Source organism: Hyperolius riggenbachi, chromosome 7, assembly GCF_040937935.1.
Source record: "Hyperolius riggenbachi isolate aHypRig1 chromosome 7, aHypRig1.pri, whole genome shotgun sequence".
NCBI classification, from domain to species: Eukaryota; Metazoa; Chordata; class Amphibia; order Anura; family Hyperoliidae; genus Hyperolius; species Hyperolius riggenbachi.
The window spans coordinates 61,752,295-61,778,003 of record NC_090652.1 but is presented as its reverse complement, the minus strand read 5'-3'; the positions used below and the strand labels follow the sequence as shown (position 1 = coordinate 61,778,003).

The 25,709-nt window shown below is 46.8% G+C and overlaps 2 protein-coding genes and 1 long non-coding RNA gene across 5 annotated transcripts in view; 1 reads left to right on the top strand and 2 right to left on the bottom strand.

Moving 5' to 3' along the window:
* LOC137524322 (3-oxoacyl-[acyl-carrier-protein] reductase FabG-like) overlaps positions 1–15,098 on the bottom strand; it is a 60,886-nt gene extending 45,788 nt beyond the window's left edge. The window contains exon 1 of one of the 2 annotated variants that reach the window (XM_068244053.1): positions 15,065–15,098. In XM_068244053.1, coding sequence (XP_068100154.1) covers positions 15,065–15,088 — 24 coding nt within the window. In that variant the 5' untranslated portion in view covers positions 15,089–15,098. Of the gene's footprint in view, positions 1–11,349; positions 11,393–15,064 lie in introns of those variants that run through there. The other variant, XM_068244054.1, reaches the window with a different exon arrangement.
* LOC137524325 (uncharacterized) lies at positions 11,355–25,489 on the top strand. Its single transcript, XR_011022657.1, has 3 exons — positions 11,355–11,584; positions 20,707–20,890; positions 25,298–25,489. It is a non-coding gene; the product is annotated as an uncharacterized lncRNA (long non-coding RNA).
* The window catches only part of LOC137524324 (3-oxoacyl-[acyl-carrier-protein] reductase FabG-like), a 34,631-nt gene continuing 29,589 nt past the window's right edge, over positions 20,668–25,709 (bottom strand). For both annotated transcript variants that reach the window (XM_068244055.1, XM_068244056.1), the window contains exons 5-8: positions 25,314–25,383; positions 22,913–22,949; positions 21,965–22,028; positions 20,668–20,867 (exon numbers count right to left, since the gene is read on the bottom strand). In XM_068244055.1, coding sequence (XP_068100156.1) covers positions 20,712–20,867; positions 21,965–22,028; positions 22,913–22,949; positions 25,314–25,383 — 327 coding nt within the window. In that variant the 3' untranslated portion in view covers positions 20,668–20,711. The remainder of the gene's footprint in view (positions 20,868–21,964; positions 22,029–22,912; positions 22,950–25,313; positions 25,384–25,709) is intronic.

Here is a 25,709-nt window from a genome sequence, read left to right as displayed (position 1 = left end):
CCCTCCTTTTCCCACCCCCCTTTCAGTATAGGTAGCCAGCAGCCAACAGTTTCACTCATTTCTCTGCTTGTCTCCAGTACAGAAGCTTCCTCTTCCTTTCCGTCTCCAATGCTGCCCAGGTCCATAGCCACCAGCCACAATGCAAACATGCACAGAGAGCAAGATGGCTGCTGCACAGGAGGCTAGCTGCAGAGTCCTGCGTTCAGGCGCTCACCTGATCTCCCTGCATTGCAGCATTTACAAGCTTGCATATGCTGCACCAGTTTAGCCTGCTGCTTTGGTGCCCTTACTCCTGTGGTGCACTAGACCATGGCCTAAATCCGGCCCTGACTGCCTATCAACAGTCCGTGGAAAAGAGGCCTTATTGGGTCAAGCTGCATAACATTTACAAGAAATTTGAATGCAAGGCAAATTATTTCCTTTGCATTCATCATCCCTATACACCACAGTGTCCCCTATCTGGTGCGTCCTGATCCATCATGGAAACATCGCCTAGTATTTGTATACTCTTTTTACTTCCAACATAAAATAGTGCAATAGGTAATACTGCACTACTATTTCTTTCCCACAGGTTTTTTTTTGTAAAGTTAATTTTTACAACATCTATTGATGTGTATGCGTGTGTCCATTTCCACAATGCAAGCAGGGCCGGAGCTACCATAGGAAAAAATGGGCAATTGCCCCAGGACCCCAGAGCCTGTAGGAGCCCCCATGGTGCCCCTCCCCCATCTCAACTGTTGCTCCCCAGAGACTCTGCAGAGTCTGTTAAGTTGGGAGTTGATTGGGGGAGGGACAGCAGCCAGCTCAGGAGCCCAGGAGGGAGATTTGGCTGCAACAAAGGGCCTCTAATGATGTTTTTTTGTCGGGCGTGCCTGTTGGGGGGCCCCCAGGCTAATCTTGCCCTAGGGCCCAATTGTTACTTGAACCGGCCCTGAATGCAAGGACATCTGCACAATAATAGGAAATACAGGAACTCTTAAAGAGAACCTGTACTGAGTAAAAATATTTAAAATAAACACATGAGGTAACTTCAAATGAACATTACATAGTTACCTTGCCATCAGTTCCTCTCAGAAGCTCACCAATTTCTTCTGACAATAATCCCTTCCAGTTCTGACAATATTTTGTCAGATCTGAAATATATCAGTTGCTGTCAATAAAATATCAGTTGCTGTCAGTTATAGCTGAGAGGAAAACTCATGTACCAGGTAATGTCCATGTTTCCCTATGGCTCAAGTGGGCGATGTTACAGTTTAACTGTGTGCTGACCAGAAAGCTGTTATGGGTAATGGCCATTTTCAAAATGGAGGACGGAGAATTACCTTGATCACAGTGAACAAACAGGAAGCGGGAGAGGAGAAAGACACTGAGGAGTAGACACTGAGGAGTAGACTACATAGAAGGTAAGTATGACTTGTGTATGCTTATTTTGACTTTTCATTTTCAGTTCAGGTTTTCTTTAAGCTAGGAGCACACATGTATAATATGTATAATAATAATAATAATAATAATAATAATCCTAACATTTGCTTTTCTCCTGTCGGATTCAAAGCGCTCAAGAGATGCAGCCACTAAGGGAGCGTTCAAGAGGCCACCCTGCAGTGTTAGGTAGTCTTGCCCAAGGAATACTTACTGGATAGGTACTGATTCAAACCCTGGTCTCCCATATCAAAGGCAGAGCCCTTAATCAGTAGTACTGAATTGAGTTGCACTTTACACACATTCAGAATAACACATGCGCAACCCTACCTGATGACAGTCTATGGGCGACACTGTAAAATGCAGCTATTTGGGATTTGCAATGTAACATTTTTAAAATGCAGAGATGAAAGCTATTAAAGATGTTTACTTACCCGGGGCTTCCTCCAGGCCCCATAAGCATGGATGTGTCCCTCGTCCTCCTCTCCTGTGCCTCTTTAAAGAGACTCCGTAACAAAGATTGCATCCTGTTTTTTATCATCCTACAAGTTCCAAAAGCTATTCTAATGTGTTCTGACTTACTGCAGCACGTTCTACTATCACCATCTCTGTAATAAATCAACTTATATCTCTCTTGTCAGACTTGTCAGCCTGTGTCTGGAAGGCTGCCAAGTTCTTCAGTGTTGTGGTTCTGTGATGCATCTCCCCCCTCCAGGCCCCTCTCTGCACACTGCTGTGTATTATTTAGATTAGGGCAGATTCTCTCTGCTCTATTATCTTTTACAAGCTGGATAAATCCTCCTCTGAGCTGGCTGGGCTTTCACATACTGAGGAATTACATACAGGCAGAGCTGTCTGCACTCTGTAGGAAGAAACAGCCTGACACTTTAGTGGAAGATAGCTGCAGGGGGAAAGAAACACACAAATGATCTCTTGAGATTCAAAAGGAAGGATGTATACAGCCTGCTTGTGTATGAATGTATTTTCTATGTGTGGACATACTGTACATCAACCTACTTCCTGTTTTGGTGGCCATTTTCTTTGTTTATAAACAAACTTTTTAAAACTGTTTTTAACCACTTTTAATGCGGCGGGGAGCGGCGAAATTGTGACAGAGGGTAATAGGAGATGTCCCCTAACGCACTGGTATGTTTACTTTTGTGCGATTTTAACAATACAGATTCTCTTTAAGCCTCAATCTTTTCTGGTATTCATCTCAGTCGAGCCCAGTCTTGTTAAGGGGTTATGCTGCCACCTAGTGGCCAGACCAGATATTATCACAGGAAATGTTTATAGAGGTCATCACAGGAAGTACTTTGTTGTTGTAACCTCTTTGCGTCTTACAAGACTAGCAGCATGAATAAAGCAGCTCCGAGTTGATTTACAATCTGCACCTTCTCTGCATTATTGAACTAACAGAAACATGGTGTCAGAAGTCTGAAACACACACACCATCCAATCATCCAGCTGGAAAAGAAACCTTCAGTATACAGAATAGAACTCAGTATTCAAGCAACCATGTATGCAAACACAATACCTCCACCATCTGAGATGAAGATGTCTGGTGACCTGGCTACCAAGTGGGAAACTTTCAAAGCTGAATTTCAGGACTTTATGTTAGCTTCCGGACTGCATGAGAAACCGGCAGAGGTACAGGCAGCCACTTTGAGGCGTGCAATGGGAAGTGAGTGCAGACACATATCGCTTTAATCTGAATTTGAATGAGGAACAGCAAAAGAGCGCTACTGCTATCTTGGATGCCCTGGAGGGGCATTTTAAGCCAAGAAAAATTGTCATCTTTGAGTGCTTTGTTTTTGGATCCCTCAAGCAGGAAGAAGGTGAGACAATTGACGGTTTTGTAACTAGATTAAGGGAGAAAGCAGCCACATGTGATTATGGACAGTTAAAAGATGACTTGATGAGAGACAGGCTGGTGTTAGGTATTGCTGATGAAAACACACACCGTCGCTTGTTAAGAGAAAGGACACTTACTCTGGCATCTGCCATTGATATTTGCCGAGCTGAAGAGCAAACAAACTTGCGAATGAAAGTGCTGACGCAGGCCAGAGTGGATGACAGTATTAATGCTACCGTTTCCCAAAAGCCAGTGCGTCAAAGCAACACAAAGCCAAGCACAGCACGATATCCTAACTGGAGCAAATTGCAGATGATATAAAAATAGTGGGTTGTGGAGACTCACTAGAGAAGGCCACTCGCGACCTTGATGCTAACATGATTGCTCTTATGAACCGCTGCAGAGAAGTGAAGCTTAGACTGAGCATCAAGAAGCTACAGTTTAAACTAAATTAAGTTTGCTTTCATGGTCACATTCTATCAGCAGAGGGGTTGAAGCCAGATCCTGAGAAGGTAAGGGCAATAAAAGACATGCCTGCTCCAACCGATTCCAAGGGAGTACAAAGGTTTATCGGATTTGTCACCTACCTGTCAAAATTCATGCCACGTCTCTCTGAGGTTTGTGAGCCTTTGCGCAGGCTTGTGAATAAAGACACGCTATGGCACTGGCTGCCAAAGCACTAGGAAGCAATTGATGAAATCAAGCGACTAGTCTCCACAGTGCCAGTACTAAGATACTATGACATTAGCAAGCCAATTACAGTTTAAAGTGACTCCAGTCAGAATGGCCTCGGCTGCTGCCTATTGCAGGATGGACAACCGGTAGCATTTGCTTCCAGAGCTCTCACCCCAACCGAGCAGAATTATGCTCAGATCGAGAAAGAATGCCTAAGCATTGTGTTTGCTTGACACCATTTCCATAGCTACTTGTACGGTCGGGAAAAGATCACTGTTGCAACCGATCACAAACCACTAGGCGCAATATTCAACAAACCTTTGCTTAGCGCTCCAAAACAACTTCAAAGCATGCTACTCTCACTTCAAAAGTAGGCTCTGGCGGTAACCTACAAACCAGGCCCATATATGTATGTGAGTGACACTCTGAGCAGAGCCACACCACGCTTGCATCCAGCAGACGCACCTCATGTTCAGCATTCAGTCTGCAGCTTGCACAGTGAAGAACTTGACATAGAGTGCATAAACCAGGCTGACCATTTGTCACGCATCAGCGTCTGTCACAGATCAGAGAGTCCACCGAGCAAGATGAAAACCTCAAGATCCTTAAATCAGTTGTGCTCAATGAATGGCCTGATACAAGGGCAGAGACACCTGTTGCTATCAGAGAGTATTGGGCCTACCGGGATAAAATAAGCCTACAGGATGGAGTGTTCTTCAAGGGGCAACATATTATCATCCCAAAGCAACTACATGTAGAGATGCTACAACGCATTCATTGGAGCCACATTGGTGGCAAGGCATGCTTCAGACAGGCTCGAGAAACACTGTTTTGGCCGAATATGCATGGGGAGATTAAAGACTATGTAGGGCAGTGCACTGTATGCAACGAATATGCACACAAACAACAAAAAGAGACTATGATGTCACATCCCCTCCCTACACGGCCATGGCAAATTTTGAGCATGGAAATATTCAACTACGCTGGCAAGGATTTTCTGCTGATCGTTGACCACTATTCAGACTTTTGGGAAATAGAACTATTGCCAGACCTGTCAGCAGGCACAACCATTAAAAAGATGTAAGGATCAACTTGCCAGATATGGCCAACCTGACCGAGTTTGCTTGTGCTATGTTCGCCAGGTTCGCTCAGGAATGGGGTTTTGAGCATGTTACATCGTCTCCAATGTACCCTAAAGCTAATGGCAAAGCAGAATCGGCAGTGAAGATTGTCAAAAGCCTGTGCAGGCGAGCGAAACGTGCAGGGGATGACCCATGGAAATCGATCTTACTTTGGAGGAATACACCAACAGCTGGCATGGACACTAGCCCTGCACAACGTCTAATGGCCCGCAGGCTGAAAACTATCCCAGTGACTGATGCACTGCTGGAGCCATGTGTTGCTGTAGAGGTACCCAGAAAAACAAAAGACAAGTGGCAAAACATACCTATGATAAAACAGCCAGGGACCTTCCTGCACTAAATGTGGGACAAAACATAAGATTGAAGCCTCTTCCAGGTGACAGGACCAGACTATGGAGATTAGGAACTTGTCTCTAACAAACAGCTCCTCGCTCTTATCTGGTTGAGGTGGAGGGTACACTGTACAGGCGCAACCGAGTAGACCTCAGACCAGCAGAGTCTAGTCCTACTAAGCTTACAGGAACAGAGCCCAGTGAAACGCCAAGACCAGAAATGCCAATGGAGGCCACAGAGGAGGCAACAGTGGAAGTTCAGCCGGAACGTTTGCCTGAAACTGACTGCACATTGGCCTCTCAGTCTGAGGGCACACCTGAGATCCCACGCTACACACGTAGCGGCAGGCGAATCCGGCCACCGACAAGACTTGACCTTTAAACAATTGTAAACAGTCATGTTTAGCTACCGTTGAGCATTTACATACTGTACATGCATATTGGTATGTACAGTGGACTAAATAACCTTCCTATTTGAATGCTTAAAAGTTTGTTTTAAAGTATGATAGATATATATATATAGATATATATATATATATATATATATAGATATATATATATATATATATATATAGATATATATATATATATATATATATATATATATATATATATATATATATATATATATATATATATATATATATATATAGTTAGAAAAGGGGGATGTTAAGGGGTTATGCTGCCACCTAGTGGCAGACCAGATATCACAGGAAATGTTTATAGATGTCATCACAGGAAGCACATTGCTGTTGTAACCAGAGTCGGGACAAGGTCCTCCAGCACCCAAGGCTGAGACACCAACGTGCGCCCCTCCATCCCTCCACCCCAGCCATCACACACTGATTGCTATTAGACTAAGAGGCGCCACAGGGCCCCCAACACCTTAATCTCTAGTTATCTGGCTTGCAGTCACTTCCATGTATCTCCTTTTCTTATTTCTTTCTGCTTCAAACACAATTAGGAATGACAGCTGAATGAATTGTGCACCCCTTCCTACACTGCGCCCTGAGGCTGGAGCCTCTCCAGCCTATGCCTCGGCCCGGCCCTGGTTGTAACCTCTTTGCTTCTTACAAGACTAGCAGCATGAATAAAGCAACTCTGAGTTCATTTACAATCTGCACCATCTCTGCATTATTGAACTAACAGAAACAAGTCTGACTCAGTGACGTCAGCCGGGGTCTTCTGCGCTTGCGCAAAAAGGTTTGTGCATGCGCAGAAGGCCCCCCGCTGACGTCACTGGGCCAAATACCGGAGCTGATTGCTGCTTAACGGAGGCACTCAGGAGGACGGCAAGGGACGCATCGGTGCTTATAGGGCTGGAGGAAACCCAAGGTAAGTAAAAATCTTTAATATTTGTGGTCTCTGGCATGGGCATAACAATAGGGGACGCAGCCCCTGCTCTCGCAGGGGGGGGGCCCAGCCCCTCTGGGCCCGCTCAGGGCCATTTTTGTGAGCTGGAGGGGTCGCAGCATGAGGAGAGAGCTTAAATAGTGCGTATACAGGCGGCGGGCAGATACATACCTTCCTTGCATTCCAGCGCGGATGTTTCTCCCTCTAGTGTCTGACTCTACTTCCTGTTTATACAGGAAGTCACGTCAGAAGCTACAGAGAGGAGCATCCGTGGAACGGAAGGAAGGTATGTATCTGCCGCTGCCCCGCCTCCTGCATACACACCGTTCAATGCTGGAGGTGAGTACAGAGCCCGAGGTGAGGCAACCCCTCCAGCCCCCAAAACTGCCCTGAGCGGGCCTGGGGGAGGGGGGCCCGCTCAGAATTTCTGCAGGGGGGCCTGGCGATTCCTAGTTACACCCCTGGTCTCTGGTACACGTTAACTGCTTGCCGACCGCTCCACACCAATTGGCGTGAACGCAGCGGCAGCCCTAGGACCACTCCACGATTGGCGTGAATGGCTGCGGGCTGAGATAGCAGGCAATCATGCATGCATTCCCCACTGGCATGATGGAGCTACGCACGCCGCCAGTCTCCCAATGGCTATCGCCGCTTGGAGACTGTTAGATGGCGAAAAGATCTATGGCTGTGTGACACGGCTGCCCCTCTGGGAGACAGGAGAGTGATCTGCTCTCATAGGGTGAAGCCTGTGGCAGCCGATCGCTGTCATTGGCTGGCTGGGGGAGGGAGTATAAAAAAAAATATATATGGAGAGCTCTGTTGGTGGGCAGAAAAGGAGGGGGTAATCACTTGTGTGCTGCTGAATTGTACCAGCCCTGCAGGAAGCCCTTAAAGCTGCAGTGGCCTTATTTGTAAAAAAATGGCCTGGTCAGGTCACTAGGGAGGTTTAACGCCGTGGTGAGGTTAAGCTTATTTCTGCGTACTTTATAAGAATTTGTATACACTGCTTTCATATGGTTGAAGAAAAAAAAAAGATGCACGCATTTCGGATGTGTTTTTTACAAAATAAATAGGATACTGTATTTTTCTCCATTGAAAATACTTCAAACGCATCAAAAACGCATGAAAAATGAAATCGCAAAACAAGATCTCATACAAAAATGCAGAACCAAAATAGCAGAAACCCACATGGCAGAACACTGTTGTATGCCGCACAGACAAGTGTGCTCGTAGTCAAAAGCCACGTATACACATTAGATAAATATCAGTCTGAACCCCGGTAAGCAACGTCACATGACAGATGCCAACAAACTACCGATATCGGAAGTTGGTCATGATCCATCCTGTTGGAGTTTTTCGACCGACAATTGTTCATCAAAGGTAGTGTGTACAGTTAATTAACCAATGTATAATGATCTTGTTGTGTACAGCGCACGCACCACAGCTCATGTTTGTACAGATATCGATCATTTCAATTAACCTCCCTGACGGTAAGCCGCCGGATAGCTCTATGCAGAGTATAGCACACAGCGGCCATTTTTACTCACCTCCCGGGGATCCAGACTTCAGTAGCCGTTCTCCTTTCTGTCCTTCGAGGCTCTGAATCACTCTGATGAGATCACCGTCAGTGAGCTCATTACAAAGTTACAGCGCCACCTGGAGGACAGAGGGAAAATTGCCGCGCTGAAGCTCAGGGAGATGAGTGAGTGCTGGGGCTGCTGCTGGCTTGTCTGAAACGTGCTGAAAAGACCCTAAAATCTAGAAATAATCATATCATCAGGGAGGTTAAAACACAAATGAAGTGAACTGGATATGAAGGTTGCCATATTTGATTCCTTTTAAAACAATACCAGTTGCCTGGCAGCCCTGCTGGACTATTTGGCAGCAGTAGTGTCTGAATCACACCAGAAACAAGCTTATCTTGTCAGATATAACAATAATGTCAGAAACACATGTTTTCTCAAAGTCTATGGCTAAAAGGATTAGAGGCAGAGGATTAGCGGGATAGCCAGGCAACTGGTATTGCTTAAAAGGAAATAAATATGGCAGCCTCCATATAACTCTCCCCTTCCACATTATCTGTCAGTTTCTTCTTTCTTGGATCGTTCATGTGTGTATACAGGTCGGCTGTTTAACCACCCTGGCGTTCTGATTAAATCGCCAGGGTGGCTGCGGGAGGGTTTTTTTTAAATAAAAAAAAAACTATTTCATGCAGCCAACTGAAAGTTGGCTGCATGAAAGCCCACTAGAGGGCGCTCCGGAGGCGATCTTCCGATCGCCTCCGGTGGCAAGAGATAACACGGAAGGCCGCAATGAGCGGCCCTCCGTGTTTCGCTTCCCTCGTCGCCATGGCGACGAGCGGAGTGACGTCATGGACGTCAGCCGACGTCCTGACGTCAGCCGCCTCCGATCCAGCCCTTAGCGCTGGCCGGAACTGTTTGTTCCGGCTACGCTGGGCTCGGGCGGCTGGGGGGACCCTCTTTCGCCGCTGCACGCGGCGGATCGCCGCGCTGCAGCGGCGATCAGGCAGCACACGCGGCTGGCAAAGTGCCGGCTGCGTGTGCTGCTTTTTATTTGGTTAAAATCGGCCCAGCAGGGCCTGAGCGGCAGCCTCTGGCGGTGTTGGACGAGCTGAGCTCGTCCAGACCGCTCAGCAGGTTAAGACTGTGAATTTTTGCCAATCGATCACATGATATGTGATACGTACCAATAGACCCTGAACAAGCATGCAGATCAGATGTCTATGACAAATCTGACAAAATTAGCTGCATGCATGTTTCAGGTGTGTGCATCTTGCATGCAACATTTTTTTGAGCGTTCCTAGCAGCATCCAGAGACAAATCTCAAATACAATAGCAGAAAAATTAAGCCACACTGGCACAAATACGATTTGTGATTTGCAGTGTAAAATAGCCTTAAAGAGAACCCGAGGTGGCCTTGTATTACGTTAGTGGGGCACAGAGGCTGGTTGGGCACACTAACACCAGCCTCTGTTTCCCCATCGTGTGTCTCAAAGACCCCCCTGCTCGCCGCTATACTCCCCGCAGTGCTGGCAACACGCAGCGTGTCGCCAGCACAATGTTTACTCTAGCGCTGTCTGTCAGCGCCGCTCCCACGCCTCCTCCGCATTGCCGCTACCCGCCCTCGTCCCTTCCCTCCAATCAGCGGGAGGGAAGGGACGAGGGCGGGTAGCGGCGATGCGGAGGAGGCGGCGGAGCGGCGCTGACAGACAGCGCTAGAGTAAACATTGTGCTGGCGACACGCTGCGTGTCGCCAGTACTGCGGGGGTATAGCGGCGAGCAGGGGGGTCTTTGAGACACACGATGGGGCAACAGAGACTGGTGTTAGTGTGACCAACCAGCCTCTGTGCCCCACTTACGTAATACAATGCCACCTCGGGTTCTCTTTAAAAAGGAACCCCAGAACCTATGGAAGCTGCCATATTTATTTCCTTTTAAACAATACCAGTTGCCTGGCAGCCCTGCTGATCTTTCTGGTCAGTGGGCTCTAAATCACACACCTGAAACATGCATGCAGCTAATCTTGTCAGATTTGTCATAGACATCTGATCTGCATGCTTGTTCAGGGTCTATTGGTACGTAGACACTTGCGACTATGGTCGTTTGAAACAGCAGCTTAACAATCAGTCTGCCGACAATCGGGGAAAGAACTTTCCCAAATGATCATTAAGTACAACGACGAACAAACGATAACAGCACGATGAGACAATCCAACAGGACAGATCATATTGAACGACAACCGTTACAAAACTATAGAGTGTACAGTTATCTGCCGAGAACTATCGTTACAAAGGCCAATGCGCCTGCGTTGGGTTTTGGCCAGCTTCCATACTTCCTGTGTAGTGCGTCCTGTAAAGATTGTTACATTACAAATTTCAAATAAACTTTATTTACAAGTTAACTATCATATATTTGTTTCTATTGTAACCTCATGTTAGTGCTTCTTTTTTATATATAAATATGTACGCAACATTTCCCTCTGATCGTTCTTTTCTGCAAGAACAATCGTTAAAATGCGTATGATGATTGCTGCATCCCATTGTTGCATTGCAATCGTTCCAATATTGTTCGTCTGGTAACTATCGTTCCTTGTAAACGATCGTTATCGCAAGTGTGTACGTAGCATACGACTTATAGTATTAGAGGCAGAATATAAAGCAGGACAGCCAGGCAACTGGTATTGCTTTAAAGGAAATAAACATGTCAGCCTCCATATCTCTCTTACCTCCGGTTGTTTTACTTGCACACATGCCTGAGCAGATGCAATGCCTGAGGGGGGAAGACAGTGACGTTGCTGTCAGCCTCCCCGCTGGAGGATCCTGTCCCAGCCCTGGCCGTCAGTGTGTGACCCATATGGATTATACAGCGCCTGTGTATAATGAAGGGAGCCCTTGTGTGTGCCTGTCTTGTAGCACACTGTGCAGTATATCCCGTATACAGCAGAGCACAGGGGTAATGAGGCTGCTGTGTCTGTACATTGCAGCAGAGTATATGCAGACTCGCACACTATTACACATCACACACGTATATCGTTACACACGCTCGCTGCTCACTTGCTCCTGCTGTGCTGCCATGTTTGCTTGGCTGAAGTCCACTCCAGGCTTTTTTTTTTCCATAAAACTTTATTGACAGAAGGCAAACACACAAGCACATTGTTAACTCTTCCAGTTCTGAAACGTGTCCAGGCAGAGACATTTTTCATATCATGAGAGATATTTACTTTTTCCTCAGCAATCCGCCCCCTCTATCTCTATATTTGTTGTGGTACTGAAACGACACTTGTGAGAGGTAAGGCCTAGCGCAAACCAAAACCGCTAGCAGATCTGCAAAACGCTAGAGGTTTTTGAAGCAGATTTCAGAGCGATTCTAGGCAAGTTTAGGTTCTATTCACACCTGCGTTTTCAAAACACCGGCAATTTTTGGCAGTGTTTTGCAGGAGTGATTTTTCTGCGATTTCACGCAGAAAAATCACTGAACAAGTGCTGCAATTTTGGCGCAATCGCGATTTGTGCTTCTATAGCACTGAAATGCGATCGCCGGGAAATCGCCTGAAAATGGTGCAGGCTACGCGTTTGCGTTTGGCGTTTTAGCCCGTTTTTGGACGATTTGCGGCGATTAGCGCAAATCGCCCAAGTAACGGGCCCATAGGGTTTCATCACTTTTAAAAAGCGCTAGCGTTTGAGCGTTTTGCCGAAATCGCGGGAAAACGCTCTAGTGTGAATGGGGCCTTAGAGACGTTTTCTAAACATGCCTATCGGTTTTTGGAGTGTTTTTGTGTAGCAGATTGCAAATATTGTTACAGTAAAAGCTGTTACTGAACAGCTCCTGTAACCAAAAACGCCTGGAAAACCGCTCTGATCTGGCGTTTTCCAGAGTGGTTTGAGCTTTCCCTATACTTTATATTGAGGCAGAAACGCTTCTGCAAACCGCAAAAGTGCTGCAGGACCCACGTTTGCGGTTTGCTAAAAACCTCAAACCGCTGGTGTGCACCATCCCTTTTAGATACATTAGCCAAGCGTTTTCCAAGGTGGAAGCAGTTTGCGGATCGCTTCAAAAACCGCTCTGTGTGCACTGGGCCTGAGAGTGATATGGAGACTGTCATATTTATTTCCAGTTGCCTGGCAGTGCTGCTGATCCTCTGTCTCTAAGGCTGGGTGCACGCATAACAGAGCGTGAAAGGTCGCGTTTTCTGTCATGTGCGTTTTTGTTTTTCTTGGTGTGTGTGGGTGCGATTTTAGTGTTTTGTTTTTTTTTTGTTTGTGCTTTTGCATTTGCGTTTTTTTTTCTCACATATGCGTTTTATTTATTTATTGTATTTATAAAGCGCCAACATATTATGCAGGGCTGGACATTAGTTTAGGTTACAGACAATATTTCTTTTTCTAGCCTTTTTACGCATTTGCGGTTCGCATATATAAAATGCATATGAGTATTGTATGCATTTTCCATGCATTTTTGAATTGTGTTTTACGAAAAAACATTAAGAAGACAACAAGAAGCGGAAATACATCAGAAAACATTTTTTTTAAACGCATATAAAAACGCATGAAAAAACGGAACGCAGTACATTGCGTTCCCATTGACTTTCATTATGTGCGTTTTTGATGCATGCATTTGAACACTATGCAACAAAACCAACGTTTTCAAAAATGCATGTTTCAAAAGGAAATACAAAATGCATTTTTGCGTTTTTCATATGCGTTTTTTCATGCGGCTCATAGACTTATTTAGCGGCATTAGCCCATTAATGGCAAAAACGCAGCATTTTCCGGAACGCTAGCGTTTCTGCTAAGTGTGCACCTAGCCTAATACTTTTAGCCATAGACCCTGAACAAGCATGCAGCAGATCATGTACTCTGGCATTAATGTGCGCTGTGGAAGATGCCGGTAAGATGCTATATCGGTACTAAATAATAACAAATAATGAGGGCCCATTTCCACTATCGCGAATTCGCATGCGTTTTCCGCATGCAAATTCGCATAGCAATACAAGTGAATGGGACTGTTTCCACTTGTCAGGATTCCTTTGCGTTTTTCTGTGCAGAAAAAAATTTGCATGGCAGAGCCATCAGAATTCGCATACCACATACCGCTATGCGAATCACATACAATGTATTTAATAGGAAATTCGCATGAGGTTTGGGTATGCGAATTTTCATGTGAATTCGCATGCGAATTTGCATAGAAACAATGGAAAAGCACACCAGCACTGCCATGGTTAAATTCGCATACATCGTCATCCATGCGAATTCGCATGAAAATTTGCGTGAAAATCCGCATGCAGCCTGAGTCAGCTGTTGCATAATCAGTGATTAGCTTTATAAACTCACTTAAGGCTCATACACACATCAGACCATAGTCTTTGAAAAATTAAAGATCACAGACCAATCTTACCCCCTTCCATGTAGTATGAGATCCATACTATACACAGTCTTTTCTATGGAGCTGAACTCCTCATCAGACAGAAATCTTTGCAAGATGCTGCACACACAGATGCTGTACAGACACAAAAGATCAGTATCTGCAAAAGATCTGTTCCTGCCAAAAATCCATTCCTGCAAAATGCATTCAAAGCCTATGATATCTGCAGATCTCATACACACCTTGTTTAATGGACCATCATCTGCAGATCAGACAATTATCTGCCGAACTGAAGATCCATTCTGGTGGATCTGATCTGCAGATAATTGTCCGTTAAACAAGGTGTGTATGAGATCTGCAGATATCATAGCCTATGAATGCATTTTGCAGGAAAGGATCTTTTGCAGGAAAGGATCTTTTGCAGGAACTGATCTTTTGCAGATACTGATCTGTTGAATGTGTACAGTATCTTTGTGTGCAGCATCTTGCAAAGATTTTTATCTGATGGAGAGTTCAGCTCCATAGAATAGACTGTGTAGGTATGGCTCTCATACTACATGGAAGGGGGTAAAATTGGTCTGTGATCTTTCATTTTCCAAAGACTTTTATCTGACGTGTGTACCCACCTTTAGGCTTCTTGCACACAGGGACGTTACAGGCGCACGTTAGTGCAGCCTGTAACGCTCCCCCAATGCACAGCAATGTAACACAAGTGGGCTGTTCACACTGCCCACGTTGCGTTACATTGTAACGCAGCAAAGTGCTGCATGCTGTGCGTTCTACGCGGCTAAGCCGCGTTAGACTGTTTGCACATGCTCAGTCATGTTGGGGAGGAGGGGAGAGCGGCCGGGCACATGGCTAATTAATATTCACTGCACTCAGTGACGTGCAGTGTTTACTTCCTGGAGCGGCCGCTCTGTGCGGCGATTGGCCGGGCGGGACCATGTGATGCCGCATGCGTCCAAGAGTGCGCATCACGGACGCCAGAGTGAGCTGCACAACGCGGCTCGCTCCGACGTCCACACCAGAGAGCACCAGGCATTGCATTAGGGGCACGTTATGTGCCCTATAACGTCCCCTAAGCGTAACGTCCTGGTGTGTAACTAGCCTTAGCCCTGTGCTAAATTTCAGTTCAGCTCCTACCAAAAAATAAAGGAGGAAGTTGAATTATAAGCCTGTCTTAGTACTTTTCCCTTTTGAAAGCGCAGCCTATAGTGATTATTCAGCTATGAATTAGCTCTTGTTGGCGCCTGTCCTATCACACACACTGTGCAGTATATACCATATACAGCAGAGCACAGGGATAATGAGGCTGTTGTGTGTATACATTGCAGTAGAGTATATGCAATCTCGCACAGTTATATATCACACACATACAGTATATCGTTACATACGGTCGCTGCTCACTTGCTCCTGCTGCTGTGCTGCCATGTTTGCTCGGCTGTTGCCCGCTCTAGTTTTTTTTTTTTTTCCTGCTTTATTAATAGGCAGCAAAACGAACAAGCAGTTAGTTAACTTTTCTATTTAGTTCCGAAGGGGTCATTGTTACACAAGTCTTTTGGGCAGTGAACACATTATTATGGTAGGGAATACACTTGCAGGGTCATTTTCCCCTGCGCTTTCCAGGTCTCCGTAGGCTTTTGCGTTCGCTTTTTCCACTAACGTTTTTATGTAATCGTTTGCGTGTTTGCGGCAGCATGTACTGTATGCAATGTGAGCGTTGTGTGGGATAAAGCAGAAAGCTGTGAGATGTATGTGTGGAAGAACACAAAAGTAAAATGCGAACGAACCAAGGGCGTAGGGCCCGTGGTCGCAGCGGTCGCCTTGGCGACCGGGCCCGGCTCCTGAGGAGGCGGGGGAGGGGCCCGGGGGGCCCATCTCCGTTTGGAGGGCCATGCGGCCCGTGCGCGCTGGTAGGGGGGAGCCGCAGCCGCGGGGAGGGCAGCCCGACCTCTCCCTCCCTTCCTCTCCCCGGGCCCCCCCCCCCCCCTCAGATGCAGAGTGAGCGGCTCACGGAAGCGCTGTAGGCAGAACTCACCTCCCTGCGTTCCACTCGCCGCTGATCTCCTCTCTGGCTGGCTCTGCATAGATGTTGTTACACACGCAGCTTCCGGCTAAACAGGAAGCTGCGTGTGTAAGCATCTATGCAGAGCCAGCCAGAGAGGAGATCAGCGGCGATTGGAACCAGGGACGGAGGTGAGTTCTGCTTACAGCGCTTCCGTGAACCGCTCACTCTGCATCTGGGGGGGGGGGGGGGGCCCGGGGAGAGGAAGGGAGGGAGAGGTCGGGCTGCCCTCCCCGCGGCCCCCCCTCCATTATGGGGACGGGGCACCTACCTACCTGCCCTATCCTGGGGGGCAGCTACCTAATCTATCCTGGGGGGCAGCTACCTAATCTATCCTGGGGGGCACCTACCTAATCTAACCTATACTGGGGGGCACCTACCTAATCTATCCTGGGGGGCAGCTACCTAATCTAACCTAATCCTGGGGGGCAGCTACCTAATCTATCCTGGGGGGCAGCTACCTAATCTATCCTGGGGGGCACCTACCTAATCTATTCTGGGGGGCACCTACCTAATCTAACCTATACTGGGGGGCACCTACCTAATCTATCCTGGGGGGCAGCTACCTAATCTATCCTGGGGGGCAGCTACCTAATCTAACCTATACTGGGGGGCACCTACCTAATCTATCCTGGGGGCAGCTACCTAATCTATCCTGGGGGGCAGCTACCTAATCCTGGGGGGCAGCTAGCTAATCTATCCTGGGGGGCAGCTACCTAATCTATCCTGGGGGGCAGCTACCTAATCTATCCTGGGGGGCAGCAACCTAATCTATCCTGGGGGGCAGCTACCTAATCTAACCTATACTGGGGGGCACCTACCTAATCTAACCTATACTGGGGGGCACCTACCTAATCTATCCTGGGGGGCAGCTACCTAATCTATCCTGGGGGGCAGCTACCTAATCTATCCTGGGGGGAAGCTACCTAATCTATCCTGGGGGGCAGCTACCTAATCTAACCTATACTGGGGGGCACCTACCTAATCTATCCTGGGGGCAGCTACCTAATCTATCCTGGGGGGCAGCTACCTAATCTATCCTGGGGGGCAGCTACCTAATCTAACCTAATCCTGGGGGGCAGCTACCTAATCTATCCTGGGGGGCAGCTACCTAATCTATCCTGGGGGGAAGCTACCTAATCTATCCTGGGGGGCAGCTACCTAATCTAACCTATACTGGGGGGCACCTACCTAATCTATCCTGGGGGCAGCTACCTAATCTATCCTGGGGGGCAGCTACCTAATCTAACCTATACTGGGGGGCACCTACCTAATCTAACCTATACTGGGGGGCACCGACCTAATCTAATTTATACTGGGGGCACCTACCTATCTAACCTATACTGGGGGCACTTACTTATCTAACCTGTATTGGGGGCACCTAGCTAGCCTATACAGGTGGCAACTAAACTGGCTACCTATATTGGAGGCACCTACCTAACTAACCTATACTGGGGGCACCTACCTATCTAACCTATGCTGGGGGCAACTATTCTGGCTACCTATATTAGAGGCACCCACCTAGCTAACCTGTACTGGGGGCACCTATCTATCTAACTTATACCGGCGGCGCCTGCCTATCTCACCTATACCGGGGGCAACTATACTGGCTTACCTATGCCTGACTACCTATACTGGGGGTACCTATAGCTGGCTATAGGGATTTTGATATGTGTGTGCATCCGTCGGGTGTTGCCGGGGGAGGGGGGGCTGTTGTTGCCGGGGGGGGGGGGGGGGCACATCCAGATTCCGCATCGGGGCCCAGAGGTTTGTAGCTACGCCACTGGAACGAACGGTCAAGCGTTTCCCGCGTGAGGCTATTGACTTCTATTGACGCTGTCAGGAAGAGCAGCATGGCTGGATTTACTGCAGTTTACAGCCTTACAAGTGGGGGATGAAGGGGGCTAACATAAACATGATGCATAGATACTGTAAGTCAGTTACTACAGATGTTTCCCTACAAGATACATGGGCTGCTCGGCTGGTATGTCCTTTAGTTCAGAAGTGATGGAATGAGTATGGCCGCAATGAATAATTATAGGCCATACATGAGAATTGTGGCAACCTGAGCTAAAAGTATGGCGGGTTGTTTGATTGTCCCTCTGTGAGGTAGAGGGGATGCTGATTGGTCAAGGAATTACTGCATAAAGGTGGTATTGTGAGGTGGGTGCTAATTGGTCGGCACAGGTGTGAGGAGAATTCTGCCAGGTGTTGCTGGGGTCAAACATTGTTGCAGCAGCCAATAGCAGACAACTAAGATGTATAGAAGTAGGTCCGTCGGCAGGCTGAGCTGCCTTTGTTCCAGAAGCGGGCTGGGTGAACACTGCGCCCGCCATTCCCTGTGCGATAAGCAGATTTTGTTGTGGTCAAATCTTTACTGGTCGATATCACGCCCGGAAGGTGTGGACGATTTTTATGTTGGGGTCCTTCTGGAGTTGTTTTCGTTTTAGGTGGTCCGAACCGTAGTGGTGGATCATATGATGAGTTGTTTTATGTTTGTTTATAATAAAGTTATCTTTTATTGAGTCATTTATGGACCTCAACTATTTTAATAAGTTAAACAATAAAGATGGCCACGGTCATAAAATGCCAGCCTGGGGTGTCCTGTGTCCTTTATTAGTGTTGCTTTCAGTTCCATGGCAAAAGATAATGTAAGTGAAGAAAGACCTCTGCTTGTTTTCCTAAAGGCTGGTTTCACACCAGGATGTTGCGTTTTAGGGGACGTTATGGTCGCACAACGTGCCCCTAACGCAACGCCTGGTGCTCTCTGCTTTGGACGTCAGAGTGAGCTGCGTTGTGCAGCTCACTCTGGCGTCCGTGATGCCATGATGTGCACTCTTGGACGCATGCGGCATCACATGGTCCCGCCGGCCAATCGCCGTACAGAGCGGCCTCTCCAGGAAATAAACACTGCACGTCACTGAGTGCAGTGAATATTAATTAGCCATGTGCCCGGCCTCTCTCCGCTCCTCCCCAACGTTACTGAGCATGTGCAAACAGTCTAACGCGGCTCTGCCGCCTACAAACTACTGCATGCAGTACGTTATATTATGGCGCAGCGTTACACTGTAACGCAACGTGGGCACTGTGAACAGCCCATTGATTTTTCATTGCTGTACGGTGGGGTGCGTTACAGGCTGCTCTAACGTGCGCCTGTAACGTCCCACTGTGAAACCAGCCTAAAGGAATACTGTAGGGGGGGTCGGGGGAAAATGAGTTGAACTTACCCAGGGCTTCTACTGGTCCCTCGCAGACATCCTGTGCCCGCGCAGCCACTCACCGGTGCTCCGGCCCCGCCTCTGGTTCACTCCTAGAATTTCAGACTTTAAAGTCTGAAAACCACTGCGCCTGTGTTGCCGTGTCCTCGCTCCCGCTGCTGTCACCAGGAGCGCACTGCGCAGACACAGACCATACTGGGCATGCGCAGTACCCTTCTAGTGACATCAGCGGGAGCGAGGACATGGCAACGTAGGCGCAGTGGTTTTCAGACATTCAGGAAATGCTGTTGAAAACAAAGAAAATCCTGAGTATCTCCCATGAGGAGATAGACTAGTCCAAATCCTACTGATTCTGTCAGTTTGTAACTGCTTACTTTTTTTGCTGGAGTGGCCCTTTTGTAAAAAAAAAAAAAAAAAAACAACAGAAAAAGAAAAAACAGTTTAACTTATCCGGGGCTTCTTGCAGCCCCCTACAGTCATCCTGTGCCTGCGCCATCTAGTGTCGCTACTGCACCTGCATGGCCTACTGTTGCGCCCATCCTGATTGTGTTCCTGTTACCGGGAGCATTCTGAGCATGCGTGGAAGCGATTACCCCATACTGAGCATGCACAGACCGCTGCCATGCACAGAGACACGACAAGGAGGTGCGTGGCCGGCAAGCTTTTAGGGGGTCACCACTGCTGACGCGACACATGAACTGCAGGGGGTTACAAGAAGCCCCATGTAAGTTGCTGTATTTTTCACCTTATAAGACGCACCAAAAAACGCTCCTTTTATATGCATTTCTGTGTTGAGAACGTGTAAACATGTAGGCACATTTTTTGATATCAATCCAAAAACTGCATGGGCTTTATTCCTCCACTTTTGGGAGGGAAAAAGTACATCTTATAAGGTGAAAAATATGGTAAAATGCTTTTTTTCCCCCAAGGCTTTAGAGTTCCTTTAACGTATTAGAGGCAAAGGACCAGCCGGATAGCCAGGCAGTGTGCATTTTTTAAAAGGAAACAAACATGTCAGCCTCCATATCCCTTTCACCCCGAGTTCTCTTTAAAGTCATTGGGAGTCGTTAATAAAAGAAAGACCCGGGTGAGTAATCTCTCATTTACACTCTGCTCGTGACTCTGCATATGTAAGATAGGAGGGAGGCACTTGAGGAGGGGAGCGAGCTGCCTTTCCATCATCAGGCGCCTGTAAGCACATGCCTACACTGCCTTCTGGTAAATCCGGCCCTGCTGTAGAAGCTCCCTGGGTCCTCCTCGCCCCTTCCAGTGCTCTCGGGGACCCCCTGGAAGATCCCGGTCCTGGTCTTTTTCATGCACAAATGCGGCAGCACTTGACATGGGTTGTCCTGTTGCATTGTATTTAATTGAGCAGGACACAATGGTGGATTGTTTGTGATGTTTGCACTTTTCTGATGAAGGGGACCCTGCGTGGCCCCCGAAACAATTGTCATTTCGTGTTTGACACATGCACTGCCGAACAAATAGCTTGAACTTGCAAAGGGTGTGCTAACGGTTAGCTAACCAGCTTCTGGACTTTCTCGAACCCTAGATGTGAGTCCAAAGTGGCCTGTCTGACATTTGTGAATACAAACCTTTTTCCCTTGTAGCACCTCCCCATGCTGCACCTGCAACTCTGATATGTAGGTGCTTTAAGTCCCATGGGGGGGGGGGGGCGACGACACTTTACAAATATTATTATTATTACATATAATGGAGATGAAACGTTCTTGATCGGACAATCTATTTTATTGTCATAACAACAGATCCACTACGGGCTCATGGCATGGCGGCCCCCATCCACTGGCAGAGTGACCCCGGTGATGAACGAGGCAGCATCGGACGCCAAGAATGCGATGGCTTGGGCCACTTCCTCCACGGTTCCCACACGTCCCAGGGCATGTGAGCGCTGTGCACTCTCCAGCATCTGGAAGAGGAATACACTAGAGTGTGAGCTGTCCATTATACATTATCATTTGTCACATAAGCACCATTACCAGCTGGTCTCACATGGCCCTTGCCCCATCATCCAAGTTTCCCCTCTTTAGCCCTGATTCAATAAACTTTCTCCTAACTTTACTCATGGAGGACGTTCACTTATCATATCTACAAAATACATTAGCCCCTATTTGATTAAAGAGGACCTGAAATCTTGCACAGGACACAGGGGAAACAGACAGAGATGCACCCTGTGTGTTTTTAGAGAGAAGAGCCTGTCTAATCCCCCCTCCTCTTCAAGTAGTCACAAGTGTAATTTGATCTCTCAGCTATGTCAGCACAGAATTTCAGCAGTCCTCAGCAGACACAGCTAATATGTAAACGCAGGATGCCAACCCTTTTGATAGTACTTTCCCACCTACTTTTTGGTGCTTTTTCAATTGCAAAGTTATTTTAAAGAGACAATGAAAGATAATCTTCTAAGTGAAAACTCTGAATACAGCAGGGATGACCAACTCCACATCCAGGGGCATAACTAGAAATCACGGGGTGCAGTGGCATAGCAATAGGGGGTGCAGAGGTTGCAATTGCATCAGGGCCAATGGGCCAGAGGGGCCCTCCCTCAACCACAGTATTAGCTCTTTATTGATCCTGTCCTGATAATAATCACATCTAGAGATGCTTTGAATATTAGGTATTATTAATACACTGCTCCCCATGTCCTTATTGCACCTCTGACACTGTGGCTGTCCTTGATTGGTTTTGGTGAGCCGTATTAATTGTTATGTATATAGCACTTGGGGGGCCCCATGTAAAACTTGCACCGGGGCCCACAGCTTCTTAGCTACGCCACTGACTGGGTGAACACTTTGGGTAAGCCTCCCCCACCCCTCACAAAGCCACTTGCCCCCATCCCTCCCCCCTCCCCAGTCCAGCTGCCTATGGCGTCCCATGCCTTTCTGCAGTGGCACCCAAGCTTCAGAAATGTCCTGCCTCTCACTCACTCACAACAAATATACCATAAGCAGAAAGACGAGGTCCCCGTTTCACCAATCATAAACAAGGACCATCCTCCATCCAACCCACCTTCTGGTACTGCTCTTCATTCAAACCAGCCCGTTTCTGCAGCTCTGTGATGATCAGCCCTGGGCTGCAAGAGAACAACGTATGTCAACTGGTCAGTAATAACACATATTGGGGGAGGGAGGTTCTAAGAGCCCAAGGCCCATATGCAGTAAACTTTTTTCTCCTGAGTTTTCTCCTAGGTGATATTTTTAGTCAATATCCCCATCCCCCAATGTATAGGATCAGGTTGTGAGCCATTGGGAGGGACAGTTAAGTGACAAGGCTGTCCCCTGTACATTGTTTATTGTGTTTTTTCCCTTTATTTCAGCCTGCCAGCTCCGATCGCAGCTGGCGACGGATCCCAGCTCTGTTTATCCGCAGGCAACACACGAGTGAGAGAATCCTGCCCGTCGCACTTTGATGCCAGTCGGCGTTAGGCGGTCCCCAGAGAGCCATGCTCCGACCGCCAATCTGGGTTAGGTGGTTGGGAGCTGGTTAAACCACCAGCAAGCAAACAAATAATCAAAATAATTTTGATAGTACTATTTCACCTTCTTTTTGATACTTTTTCCATTGAAAACTGCTAAAAAAAATATTTTAAATTGAAGATGAAAAAGTATGTCCTAGGAGAAAGCTCAGGAGAAAAGGGGAATTGAATAAGGGCCCATGGGCCATTTGTAATTGACTTTTTCTCCTGAGTTTTCTCCTAGGAGATTATTGTTCATCTTAGATTTAAAATAACTTTTTTTATCACTTGGAAAAAGAACCGAAAAGTAGATGAAAAAGTACTCTCAAAATTATTTTGAGTATTTGTTTGCTTGCTGGTGGCTTAAAGGGTATTTTATTGCAGAGTCAAAAATTATCATCTAGGAGAAAATTCAGGAGAAGAAGTGAATTGCATATGGGCCTTTTGTCTATTGTCTCAGTTTGCTAAATGGTGCAGCTAATAATATGGTTCTAGAGACTCACCAGACAGCATTGACCCGAACCTGCTTACCGCCCAGCTCTGGAAGACAGACACAAGAATGAAGGTTAGTATATTTCACCTGCCTGGGGGAATATATATTTTTCCTTCTAATCATCAAATCTATATAAACCTCTTTTTATTGTTTATTTCCTGAACAAATATATTTTTAACAGCCCTTGCTGTGTACGTGTTAAAGGAATACTGTAGGGGTCGGGGAAAATGAGTTGAACTTACCCGGGGCTTCTAATGGTCCCCCGCAGACATCCTGTGCCCGCGCAGCCACTCACCGATGCTCCGGCCCGCCTCTGGTTCACTTCTGGAATTTCAGACTTCAAAGTCGGAAAACCACTGTGCCTGCGTTGCCGTGTCCTCCCTCCCACTGACGTCACCAGGAGTGCATATCACAAGCCCAGTATGGTCTGTGTCTGCGCAGTACGCTCCTGGTGACATCAGCAGAACGAGGACACGGCAACGTAGGCGCAGTGGTTTTCAGACTTTAAAGTCTGAAATTCCAGAAGTGAACCGGAGGCGGGGCCGGAGCATCGGTGAGTGGCTGCGCAGGCACAGGATGTCTGCGGGGGACCATTAGAAGCCCCAGGTAAGTTCAACTCATTTCCCCGATACCCCTACAGTATTCCTTTAAATCCACTAAAATTTACTATGGTGATACACTATATTTAACGGTAAAACAAAAAGGAGACTACTGAATTCTGAACACTAATTCTCAGCTAAGTTTTTAGAAAATATAATCCGACTTGGCAATGTGTTTTGTTTAAAAACAAGAATGAAAATGTGAATTTAGCTGCAATGGTTCTGTATCATTTTAGTGCTGGAGCTATCAGTACAATACAGTACAGTATACTAAGAGCTGCCAAAAGTTTATTATTTTACTAAGCCCTCCCACCCCTAACCCAGAACTCTCAAATATAGAGTACAATGTCCTACCAACCCCCCAACATAACTCTTTCACCCCTGCACAAAAATAAAATATCCTTGTCTAGTAGTAGCAAATAAACCCGACCCCACCAGAAAATGATATATACACACATATATACCCCACATTCAAAAATAAGTAATTTATACTCTACTACTTATTACCACCTCTGGAACCTAACCTTAAAGCGGAACTGAAAATCCTAAAAAAAAAACAAAGCGTTTCACTTACCTGGGGCTTCCCCAAGCCCCCAGCAGCCGTCCAGTTCCGCGCTGGTCCTCCATGATCCTCCATTCTCCCACCGCCAGCTAGTTTCGTTAACGTCGACTTGTAAGTCGACGGCAACTGTGCCTGCATGCCCCAGGCTACGCGTAGCTAACTTTACCTGCTATAGCGTCCTGCGCTACTAGTGCTAATAGCGCAGGACGTTATACCTGGCGGGAGCGTAAAGAAAGCTACGCGTAGCCCGGGGCACCCAGACACAGTTGCTGTCAACTTACATGTCGACGGTTACAAAACTGATGGTGGGAGAACGAAGGATCGTAGAGGACCAGCTTGGGACAGGGCGGCTGTTGGGGGCTTGGGGAAGACCCAGGTAAGTGAAACGGTTTGGTTTTTTAGGATCTTCAGTTCCGCTTTAAGGGTTCCACTTCTGACACAGGAGACCAGGGTTCAAATCTTGGCTCTTCCTGTTCAAGTAAGCCAGCATTCAGTAAGGAGACCTTGGGCAAGACTCCATAACACTAGAATTGCCTATAGAGTGCACCCTAGTAGCTGCAGCTCTAGCATTTTAAGTCAGTCAATCATGATTTTCTCAATATAATTATTCTGAAGATCGATGTTTACATTAAAAAAAAAAAGCTCAGTGAAGAATTAAGCATGGTGGTATGGTAATGGTGATCATTCATTCAAAGTGTGCATCAAAGACACTGTTACCAACACAAACTATATTATTATGGTTTGGCTTTTTTAATGCCGTAAAGGTATGGAACGCCTTTAAAGAAAACCAGAGACATTAAAAAAGAAAGATTTGATACTTACCCTGGGCTTCCTCCAGACCCATAAGCACACTGGAGTCCCTCACCGTTTTCCCGCGTGTCTCTGTTCAGCGGCAATCAGCTCCGGTAACTGGCTAAGTCGCGTCCTTCTGCGCATGTCCCGACCTCCGCAAGAGGACAGCAAGGGACTCGGCGGTACTTATGGGGCTGTAGGAAACCCTGGGTAAGCATCAAATTTTTCTTTATTTTAATGTCTGATACACTTTAACCAAACACAGATCCAGTGCCGAAATACCCCAATGCCAGATCTAACCGCTGAGCTTTTATACACATATCCCTTTGCAACAAGTGCCAGGAAAGATACGTGCTTCTTACAACAGGTAGGTAATCTTTTTTATGGGCACACTTGTGCAATGTATGTGCAGCCTTGAAGTGTATTGTTATTTTTATCTTAGGCCACAGCATGCTTACCAAGGGAGACACATCTTGTCAGGTGATCTACTGCGGATTTGGAGATGCAATAGGCCAAAGCTCCTGGTATCTGGAGAAGAAATGAGGAGAATATAGACTGTTACACAAGACTATCCTTACAATAGCTCCCAACTATCTCTTTTTCAGAGGGACAGTCCCTGTTTCTACCCCTGCTGTATCCTTATTTGTCTTTCTATTATGATTGATGTGCAGAAAAATGCAAATTGTAATTTACACTTGGAAAAAAGTATAATTGATTCAAAACTTTATTTCCATCCTTTAAATTGGTATATTTCTTAATTTCAAATGTTAAAGAGTACTTCCAGCGTATAACAGAGAGCCTGTGCAATGAAATGCTTTCTATTGTTGCTGCAAGGATTGGCGGGTGGTAGGGTC